The 12,047-nt window shown below is 42.2% G+C and overlaps 1 protein-coding gene across 1 annotated transcript; it reads right to left on the reverse strand.

Moving 5' to 3' along the window:
* Positions 1-288: 288 nt before the first annotated feature.
* Positions 289-7,644, reverse strand: LOC133134966 (aldo-keto reductase family 1 member B1-like). Its single transcript, XM_061251629.1, is given in 7 exon segments — positions 289-612; positions 3,147-3,253; positions 4,994-5,116; positions 5,202-5,279; positions 6,370-6,486; positions 6,773-6,940; positions 7,564-7,644. Coding segments are annotated over 7 exon segments (702 nt in total). The 5' UTR covers positions 7,630-7,644; the 3' UTR covers positions 289-569.
* Between the last annotated feature and the right edge of the window lie 4,403 nt (positions 7,645-12,047).

Genomic DNA, 12,047 nt, shown 5'->3' on the forward strand with positions numbered 1-12,047 from the left:
ATATACAATTGTATATTGTAAACAAGTGTATACAATTGACAAAATTAATCAAGAGCCATTGGAATAGGCTGGAATGGAAATCATTCTACATGTAGCCCCTTCAAACTAGCTTTAAAGGACCTAAATAATTAAAAGGGCTTCAATCCTTTGTTGCCATGCTGTTTAACAATGTTTCAACCTGCAACTGATAACAGGTGGTTCCTAGTGAGGATTAGTAGCAAAACATTGAGATCAAGAAAACTCCAACCCAAAAGTTACAATCATGCAAATAAATGTCAGATGCACACAAACCCTCTAAAAGTATACATTTATTTGACATTAATTAAAAGCATGACATTTAATTAAAGCAAAAAAAAGAAGCATTTTGTCCTAAACCATTACAGAGAAAGATTGGATGCCAGCCAAGGTTATCTGCGTGTAGGCTGCACTGTGGTTAAACACATCAGTTGCTTTCAATTTGTTGTACTCACATTAAAAATGGGACAACATTTCAAGAGTGAGATTAGCACGGAGAAACAAAAGGAGAGCAGATGTGGAGAAAGACCAATTATTTGATGCTCTCATTGGCCTCAGAATTCTGCATTGAAGGGAAAGTCCTTGTGATTCACACTCCTGAGAAAAAAAAAGAAAAAAAAGAGGAATCTGATGTCACCGTCTGACACAGTACTGCCCACTGAACGCTTACACCACACAACAGTTCCTTAAAATGACTAAGCAAAACTATAAAGAGCCTGTTTCATCTTCATATTGTGAAAAGACCTCAAATTGATGCCTTGTGTCTAAAGGCTGGCCAATTTACCAGTTTACTGACATTGTCGCCCCTGAATTGGTATTTGATAGTACTAGCATTTGTCCCACTATATAATGATACTATACTATAGATTTTCTTCCTTGCTTGGTAACTGAATGTCAAATTCTTTTGCCAAAATGTTCTCAAACATCATATTTCAGAAAACTGGAAGTTAATGGAAATTTTTGTAAAAAGCATTGGCCATATGGGATCTCTGATATCTGATGGCCTAGAGTGGCCGATACCGATATTTGGCCGATATTAATTTATCATATTTGACTTTTTCAATAACATAAAATAATTAAGGATATTGAATTTCTATTATACTAAATAGGCGACACTACATTCTCTCCAACGATAAGCTCCACCTCCGGCACAGAGAGGCAGGCACAGAGAAATGCGCACGCACTTCGGAGCAGTCTAAGCGGTGTGAATCATGTCGACTGTAACCAGAGAATGGGCTAGAGAGACGGGACGGGACGTAGACGGGCTCTGCTGTAACGCAAAAAAGCTTGAGCAAAAGCAGTGGGGGGATGCTGGCGGGACTATTGCAATGCAACAATAAGGGAATTCGCTGCCATATATTTGATGTTCCTACTTCCTAAATTAGACTGAAAGTTATTTGTGTTTACCGTATGGAAGGGCAAGCAGGACTAAAATATCCACTCCGAGTAGACGTCAGGGGCAGTCTACTTCGGCAGTGGCTTCCTTCCGTGGTTGGAAGCTAGACTACCGTAAATCTTCAAATTGTGTCCGGGGTCTTTTATTTACTTATGCTGCACAAAGCACAGGTCTTTATTTGGGGCAGGCTTGTATTCGAGGCAGGCCTTTATTTCTTATTAGGCTTCTGGTGTAGAATTTTATTCTTAGAAATAAAGTAAAAGGCTACACTTAAAGTGGGCCAACACTGTTCAACACTTCCTCTAACCGTTCAGAAATCAATTAGTGTAGGCTAATCAGGAAACACCGTTTGGTAAGTCATAGTGTCAGTCTTAACAGACTTAGTTTATTGCAGATATTCTCAAAAACAATAAATCACATACAAGTCCAGAATCCATAAAATAACAACTTTCCAGACACGCCTTCATGAACAATAACAAATTAGCGTAGATAACAGCAAGTTAACGATCTTTTTTTCCTAAAGTGCGTTTTATTGTGAGACATGCGTTTCGTTTGGAGCAGCATACCGGTAGGCTATCAAATGATTTTCGCTTTGGTTTGGGATTTAATTTACTGTTTGATTCTATTACTAAACGTTGGGACTGATGGGCACTGAAACTGTTAACTTTTATGTAGTTGAAAGAGTGTCGGGATTTCCTCCCGTCTGTTTATTGCGAGCCAAGGGAGCCGCTTTCATTCATTCATTGAACGTGCGCTGTGCTGTAAATACATGGAAACCTTATTGCGTAGCCAAGTAGCCTAAATTGAGTTAATTTTTAATTTTGCCTGATTTACTTTTTATTAAATTCGTAGGCTGGAATGCCTTGCGGCAACAATTGTGTTTAGATGTATACTGCTTCAGCCTTGGGGGCGGGCGGGCGGCAAGCGACTGGTAGCTTGAGAGCAACGTGTTGGAGACCCATGGTGTAGGACAACAACTTTTCATTGGCAACAGTATGAAACCAACCAACAATATGAAATATTAAGAAGAGCTCTTTTATTTGATTGAGTTAAATCGAAACAATGTCTTCTAGTGCTCATGGACTGATAGTCCTACTTGTAGGCAATATTACCCCGGCTTGTATTTGGGGGCCGGCCTTTATTTGTCCGAATCGACCACGCCCCCGGCTATTATCCGAGGCCCGGCTTCAAATAGAATCCCGGACACAATTTGAGCTATTTACTGTATTCTCTACTGGATCGTGCTTAATTGTACGAACAAAATAAGTCTGCATTTCATTAATTTATTTCTGGTTGGGTTAAGACACGTCTGAAATTAATAGGTTGGGTGGCAATGATATGATATGGACCGATAAGGTAAAAATGGGTTTAAAAAAAAAAAAAGGCCGATATATCGGCACGACCGGAGGTTCACAAAGACTCTCAGCAAAGTCTAATCCCATGTGAAAACATAGTATAGTATGCAGAGGTATACCATTTTGCTTGAAGTAAAACTAAAATTAATGTCAAGTATGCTTAGTAAACTCTTTAACATGGGATGGCATGGATGGAAAAAGCACCAAATCAGAAATAAAAATTGTAAGATGTTGAAAAGGCTGAGCTGAAACTTTGATTCATATAATAGTACACTCAAATTTCCATACAAAACCTTTTGACCACAAACACAGGAAATCTAGCACAAGATCACCATCACTCTCTCTCCCTAGACTGGCACTGCAATACACAGCCAGCTCACCATGGTCTGTCTGGAGAGCCCAGGGGGCTGTATGCTGTGACAGAGATGCCTTTGGAGTGACAGTAGTTGATCAGCTTCTCCTGGGTCAGGTAGGGGTGGCATTCAATCTGAACAGAGAACACACAGCACAAGCTGATGCCTCTCCTCTGTCACCTCTGTTCACTCTGATGCCAGTATTGGGAAACCAACATATAATACAAAATATAATGCAATGGGCTCATATGCAACCCTGTAAATTTAATTATCGCAAAAAACAGAAACAAGCAAAAGACCAAACTAAGAATAATAAGCACTCGGGTACAAGATATTAAGAAAAATGTAATCTAATTATAGCTCAACCCTAATCCAGCTAGAGTCCAACATTATTGGATATAGATCAATAAAAGTCTAATACTATCAATATAGTGTGTAAAGGATAAGAAAAACACTAACCTGATTTAATGGAGACATTGTTTTATAATCACACCCCTGCATTACTGTGGGAGACATGGTGGCTTTTACTGGCGCTGGTCTGCCACTGTCAATAAGGCCCTTGTGCCTCTGAGCTAGGCAACTGAATTTAGTCATTTGGTATGGATAGCACGGTGCAGTGGGTAGCACTGCCGCCTCACAGCAAGGAGGTCCTGGGTTCGAATCCCCGTCGGCCGGGGCCTCTCTGTGCGGAGTTTCCATGTTCTCCCCGTGTCTGCGTGGGTTTCCTCCGGGTATTCCAGTTTCCTCCCACAGTCCAAAGACATGCAGGATAGGCTGATTGGAGAGTCTAAATTGCCCGTAGGTATGAGTGTGTGAGTGAATGATGTGTGTGCCCTGCGATGGACTGGCGACATGGCCAGGGTGTATTCCTGCCTTTCGCCCCAATGTATGCTGGGATAGGCTCCAGCCCCCCTGTGACCCTGTTCAGGACAAGCGGATTAGGATAATGGATGAATGGATGGATGGTATGGAGAGGATCATCAGGCCCTCTTTGCAATATGAGTTGATCAAAAAATACGCACTAAATAAAACAAAAAAACGAATCTACACAAACATGAATACTTTGAGGTATAGTGAGACTCGTTTGAAATGGGTCACTGCACTGTGAAGACAGGCTCATTTCCCTTCAGTAAGCCTGGCTCCAGCTATACCGCAAGCCAAAATGCAGTATGACCCAACATTCGAGCTACAAAGAGGCTGCCACAGCGCACTGCCACTGCTGAATTTCTAGTGCGCTGCAAGGATTTTAGTTTTTCTGAAGCCTTCCTTAGAGGCAAATAAGTGCAATGACTATTATCTTGTGAACCTATTTTTTTTCCTTAACACTACTACCAGCAGAATATTCCTATTTTGCTATATTGCCCAATTTTCAGGGAGTGTTAAGAGTCACTTGAAGTGTTGTTCACCTACCCCAAATCAGCCTTACCAAGTGGTAAACGCATACGAGTCATGGATGAATTGCTTTATGGTCTGCGTGAACAAGATGGTGGCATGGACATTGAATAATCAGCTTAAGAGGCACGAATCAGCTGTAGTAAAATTCCAGGAATCAGATGTGTGCACATGTCTGTATTTGATAGATAGATAGATAGATAGATAGATACTTTATTCATCCCAAGGGAAATTTTAGGCATCCAGTAGTTTATACATACACACATATCTCACACACATAAAGATCAAAATCACTCACAGAAAATTAAGAAATAAAGCCCATGTGAAGTGATTATAAAGGCCTAGTAGGGACTGGCCCTGTGATATATTGATATATTTGCACATACAACCTCATGTCTTGCTGCTGGGAAAAAAAAATGATAGCAAATTTACAAATAACCGTTCTCAAATTCTGTAATGTTAAAAGAATAATGTGTCTCTACCTGGTTGTTGGCAGGTTTGTACTTCAGGCCCGGTTTGTTCAATAAGGCCTCAATCTGTTCATGGTTGAAGTTGGAGACTCCAATGGCCTTGACCATCCCAGCATCTACCAGCTCCTCCATACCCTGGGACATAAACAGCAGCAGCATCTTATTCTGCAAAAACTCCCAAAAGTAATGTAACATTGCTGTTGACTCATCTCTCACTCACCTCCCAAGTATCCAAAAAGCTGGTGCCATCTGACACGGTGAGCCCCTCGCTGTCTAGAGGAAATTCCTCTGTCTCAGCCTAAAGAATTACAGCAATGTCATTATTACAAATTAATTTTGAATAGGGGAGAGGCAAAATCTTGACTAATTTACTGTATAAACTATGGATGCGTACACACGCACTTTAGATAAACCAGGTGAATAACCATAAATCCAAAAACACCTGGGTTTTCAATTGCACCCAGAGCCATATTCTATTCTGGTCAGGATTTCTCTTTGCGGTAGAATAAAGTCAACACTGTATAGGCTATTGCATACCCTCAGTTACAATATACGCTGTATCCGTCATCTCCTCACAGAGAAAGCCACCCAGCTCCTAGTCCAGGCGCTCTTCATTTCCCGCCTGGATTACTGCAACTCCCTCCTAGCCGGTCTCCCAGCTTGTGCCATCAAGCCCCTCCACCTGGTCCAGAATGCTGCAGCCCGCCTGATCACCAGTCAGCCCAGGTCGGCTCATGTCACCCCGCTCCTCATTGGCCTCCACTGGCTTCCTATTGCCGCACGCATCCGATTCAAGGCCCTGCTAAGGGGACTGCCCCACCTTACAGACAATCCTTAATCATCCCCTACTTCCCAGCTAGACCACTCTGGTCTGCCAGCTCTGGTCGCCTTATGGTTCCCTCTCTATGAGCACCTGGCAGTCGAGCTGCATGTTCACGCCTGTTTTCCGTTCTGGTTCCTCAGTGGTGGAATGACTTGCCTACCACTGTCAGGACAGCAGAATCCCTCCCCCTATTTCGACGCAGACTAAAAACACACCTTTTCAAACTGTACCTTAGTCCCCCCCACCCCCCTTTCTGATATCCCTATCCCTCTTGTCCAACCCCCCCCCCAAAAAAAAAAGAAAGAACAAAAATAAATTTGCACTTATCATGACTATATGTTTAGCACAACACTTCATGTGTATTTTACTAGTTATGGATGTGAAGCTTTAACTTGTGGAAGAACCTATGCACTTTGGATTAAAAGTGCCTGCCAAATGACAAAAAATGTAAAATGTAAATGTAGTTATACGTGTCTGGTTTTAATACAAACAGTCCTTTGATCGATACAGTATGTACATCACTCTGAATGTATTACAAGGGAGTTCCTTGAAATAATGAGCTCACCGTCAGACCCATTGGCCAGTGAATTAGGTAGAGGTCCAGGTAGTCCAGCTTCAGGTCAGTCAGGGTCTTCTGACAGGCAGCCTTCACCATGGACTTCTCATGGAAGGTGCACCACAGCTGCAGACAGAGGCTCTGTTAACAGTGGCTTCCAGTTATCCTGCCTCTAATGCCAAAACGAATGTGAAAACATTTACAAACAGGCAATCAGGATAAGACCCCTGCTCGGGATGAAAAACATACTGCTCATTGGTCCCACCTGGGATTTCAATTCACAAGCTCCATGTCAACAGCCACTAGCAGTCTATCACACAAACTCATCTTGAGGCAGACATGTACCTGGTATGCATGGGCAAACAACAGTCACTGTAAGAGTCATAGCAAGCACACAGACATGTTTTTGCACCTTGCTGACCACAAACAGGTCCTCTCTCTTCACCACGCCCTCCTTGATCATGGCATGAATCCCCTCCCCAACCTCGGTCTCATTCTTTTAGAGATAAGCCCCATCAATGTGGCGGTATCCAGCTGAAATGGCTGCCTTCACTGCCCCAGCCACTTGGCCCGGGGAGGACTGACGAACAGAAAGAGGAAATTGAATTAGACTGTCGAGCCAAGGCGCAGCATGCACAGACCGACTTGCCATAGGAAATAAGTTGCACAGAAAATATCCTCAGAGAGATGGAGTAAAATCTGACCACTACACTATAGCCCCAGTGATCTGAGAATGAGTGAACCATAATAATAATAATAAATATTATTTTTAAATCAATAAAAACCTATAAAATAAAAAAATGTAAAAGCCACAGTGCACTTTAAAGTTTGGCAACGATCATGCAACCCAAAAAATATGAAAATTACCACATCAAACAGGACACGAGATCGACTCTGTTCTGAGAGCTGAGAGTGTAAACGGTTCTCCACGCTGAGGCGGTTCAGTATATGGAGTAAAGAAAAGACTATTATGGAGAGACTATCTCATCTGAATAGCAATTCAGACTGGAATTTCTACTATCCCCATTGGTTTGCGGGATTAAAATCTTAACAGTAATAGGTACGGTCCCGTGTGCGAACAAGGCTAATATGTAACGTATTGTATCGTTATCTACTTTCCTCAATTATGTAGCTACAATTTATCTTATCAAAGCTGCTATTAGGCTACAACAATAGTTTACATGTTATCTAAATGAGACCAACCCTCCAAGTTCCGAGACCGACAAGCGGCATTTTTGCTCCGGTATTCAATGTCACGAAGGTTGCCATTATTAAAATAGTCTATAACTGAAACTCCAAATACTCGGGAAAGATAACACTCAAATGAACCGAAAACGGCTCCAGAACTGTTTTTATACACTTACGTGATCGCGCCGGAACGCACCCCTTTTATATCTGAGGCCCCCACAGCTAATGGTCAAAGATCTTCCTGTCTGCCGTGACTACCCTTCATTCGCATCGCTGGTTTTGATTGGTAGACGGCTTCTACCGTTACTTTATGCAGAGATTTTGACTATTTGGCCGTGAACGCCCTCTAGTGATCGGTGATGTGCAGGCACATACTAGATATGACGCCTTTATTGGGTTTTATTAGAGCTGAGTCTGCACTTGAATCTAATCTTCGTTTTTTTCATTTCGATCAGTTTGTACAGGGCCAGATCTACAACTTTCGGGTGGAATAGAATGTGAAGGTGAGCGAGACGGGAACCTCCTAGTGCAAATTATTACTTTTATTACTTCACTTCTTTCAAATATATACAGCTGCTTTTGCAAAATATTATCTAATGCCTGTATTTTACAGTGAATTGAGCCTGTGTGAAGTGATGGCTAAGGCAATGGCTTTACAATGGGTAGAGAAAGTTTGACCTGAGAGGGATCAGTTCTTCCTCATATGTGGCATTAGTGAGTGCAGATTCTGTTGATTACAGTAACATTTCATTTCTGAGTCTTCAGTTATTATTCCAAAGTGTTTCTATGGATACATGGATACGGATACATGTTAATGTACGAGTTGTGGTGAATGAGGAAGCTGATAGCTAAAAAGGCCTTTAAGAGAGCTAGGCTAATTGGAGAATATTCAGAATGATGAAAATATCTGTGAAACAGAGGTTAAAAGGGTCATTAAAAGTAAAATTAACTACAGATTGCAAGAAGAATGGATCAGGGAAAGTAAGGGTTGTTATTGGTTTAGAATTACTGCATTGGTTGTGAATACACAATCTGGAGGGGAAAATAGGAAGGAGGAGAACGTTAAGATTAGGAAAAACATGTAAACAGTACTCTATTAATAAGCATGTAGATTGAAGCTGTAATTATTGTGGGGAACAAGAAACCGTAATCCATCTAGTTAGCAGCAGTATCTACATGAAGAGGGGGCAGAACTTCATACAAAAATACTTTTGAGGAGGAGAAAGAGAAGCACGCACGCACGCACGCACGCACGCAGTGACCTATGACTGCCAACAGCAAAAAATCTGACAATGTTCCGGGAAAAAAATGCCCAGAAAAAGCATCCAGAAAAAGCACCACTGCTTATGAATGTGCACGTTTTTAATTTATTTGCACATTAGAATTTAGCGATTGCATGATTTTATCCTGGTCACCCAGCAGGTCCCGCAAAACTCAGTACACATTATAACTTACATTTTGCAATGCTTAACTGTAACCCCTTAACACGTTTGCTTTTTTTTTTTACATATAATCTGGTAGATTACCATGATGGCAGAGAATGGCTAGCTTTTGTCACTCTCATTCTGGGGTTTTGAAAATAAGTATTCATGAGCATTCCAGTACCTATGTTCAAGAACAGGAAGATTCAACATCTTCACCAGTGGATTATTAGAAGGCAACTGGGAAAGAAAATATAAAAAGACAATTTAAGCAAGTTGGCTACTTTGTAGAAAGCAACATCAAAAGGGGTAATTGTGGATCAAATATAGGCAGAAAGTCAAATATAATTTCATAAGGTTTGTTAGCTTCATCAGCTATGTTGGTGACAAAATGACAAAATTCTCCCACTAAAAAGTGAGAGACACAAGGAAGTAGCTTATTGGATGAGTCCTCTGGCACCATGAAGTAATTGAAAAAGCTACAGTACTAAAGATTTTACACCATATTTACACATTATGTTGTTCTTTGCAGGGTGCCGTTATGCATTCAGTTGAAAAATAGACAACCAAATCCCCCTTTCACAACTGCAAGGGCTTTCTCTCTGTATTTTACACTCATGTAGCAGTTCTTCATTCAAGTATTACGATTCTATTACCAGAAAAAGAGTGAAGGATCATAAAGAGCATATTTTTGAGTCTTTTGCAACAAAATGAAATTAACAGCCCAACTTAAAAATGATCCTGTAATTTGAAGTACACTGTCAACAAGGCGCCTAATTGGAATGATCTAAGTAATAAATGAATTTCAGTAACACGAGTGCTTACAATTTAAAAACTCAATCGCTACCCCACTCCTGTAGAGGATAGTTTACTTTATCAAGCTCCTTTTGTAATAGCTGCTTACAAATTAAATAATGTCATAAATAGCTTGTGCCAAAATAAAATCATTCTATGTTGAGATCCTCAATTTTGCCAATGGGGGACACGGTTGCGGAACAAATGGAAATGAGCTTAATTGAACTGGTGGAAATTGCTTTGATTTGCTTCTAAAAGAACCATGAATGTTCTAGCAACCACTGTAATACCTACAAAAAATCATCAGACCCTACACCCCTGCCAGACCTCTTCATTCAGCCTCCACAGGCCGCTTGGCACCTCCCCCTCTTCGAACCTCCACCTCACGCTCACGACTACTGTCTGTTCTGGCTCCACGGTGATGGAACGAACTCCCCGTTGAGGTCAGAACTGTAGAATCTCTCCCCACCTTCAAGCGCAAACTGAAGACGCACCTCTTCAAGCAGCACCTCTCCCCATCCCTCCCTACCTCCCTGTGAACCTTAATTGTTGTCTTTGTGATTTATTTTGTGTTTTGGTATTTTTAGTTGGCTAGGTAAGCAGTATTTGGATAGTTAAGTTTGGTCACTTTTTCTTTGTTGTTTGCTTATTTGTTGATAAAAAATAAAAATAAAAATAAAAAATAGGCCCTGGTCCTTATCTTTGTTGTATGGGTAGCAATTGAAATTGTACTTCCCTCTAGGGTCTTTCAGCGCACTTAGCCCTGGTTATGGGTATGCACTTTGTTGTAAGTCGCTCTGGATAAGAGCGTCTGCCAAATGCCAATAATGTCATGTAATAGCTGTATGACACAAGCTATAAGCAGGGACTGCCTGTGCCCTTTTCAGTACAACCAGAGCCACTTGAGCACACAGGTCTCCTCACTTTCACTCAAAATCTTCCGTGTTCGTTCCCAACCATGTATTCTGCCTTCCTTGTCAAAGGCTAGAGAACAGATCTCGGAAAGTTGGAAGTGCCAAATCTGTAAATCTTACCATGCAGAAACGATTTTGCTGAGTAAAAAATAAAAAATAAAAAATAAAAATAACCCGCAAAAGATAGAAATGTAAATAAATAGGATAAATATGAGGGCACACACATAACGGTCATTCCCTGCTGCCACAGTTGTCTCCTTCTTTGAAAAGAAGGTTGAAGCCATTCACAATTCCTTCTCTCAACCCTCTCCCCCTGCTGACCCTCCTACCTTCCCCAACTCCCTAGCCTCCTTTTCTCCACTCTCTGACGCCGACACATTGAAACTCCTTACATCCCACCGCCCGACCACCTGTCCTCTTGACCCCATCCCCTCTCCCCTCCTACAATCTATATCCAATGACATTCTCCCTTTTCTCTCCTCTCTAATCAACATCTCCCTCTCTTCCGGCACCATGCCCTCTTCCCTGAAGAGGGCCAGAGTCACTCCCCTGCTCAAAAAACCTACTCTTGACCCCTCTGGCCTGAACAACTACCGGCCTGTCTCTCTTCTTCCCTTTCTCGCTAAAACTCTGGAATGGGCGGTCTGCTCCCAACTGTCCACTTATCTTCTCCAGAACAATCTCCATGACCCCAACCAGTCTGGGTTCAAGAGTGGCCACTCCACTGAGACCGCCCTGCTCGCGGTCACTGAGGCACTCCACTCTGCTAAAGCCAAATCCCTCTCCTCTGTCCTCATCTTCCTCGACCTGTCGGCCGCCTTTGATACAGTCAACCATTAGATTCTGCTCTCATCGCTGTCTGGGATGGGTGTCACAGGGTCTGCACTCGCTTGGTTTTCCTCCTACCTCTCTGGTCGCTCCTACCAGGTGACTTGGAGGGGCTCAGTCTCTGACCCTCACCCCCTACAGTCCCGCAGGGCTCAGTTCTTGGGCCTCTCCTCTTCTCGCTATACACCATGTCTCTTAGTTCTGTTATCTCTTCCCATGGCTTTTCTTACCATTCTTACGCTGATGACACCCAACTCTTTATTTCCTTTCCCCCCAACACCCAAGTCACCACACAAATCTCTGCCTGCTTGGCTGATATCTCTGCGTGGATGACCATCACCTGAAGCTCAACCTTGCCAAAACTGAGCTTCTCTACATCCCTGCTAAGTCCTCTCCGTCAATCAACCTCTCACTGTCTGTTGAGGACTTTGTAGTTTCCTCCTCCTGTACGGCAAAGAATCTTGGGGTGACTCTTGATAACTGCCTCACCCTGGCTCCACAAGTATCCTCCACTGCCAGAACCTGCAGGTTCTTTCTGGAT

This window comes from Conger conger, chromosome 8 (genome assembly GCF_963514075.1).
Source record: "Conger conger chromosome 8, fConCon1.1, whole genome shotgun sequence".
In the NCBI taxonomy this organism is placed as follows: Eukaryota; Metazoa; Chordata; class Actinopteri; order Anguilliformes; family Congridae; genus Conger; species Conger conger.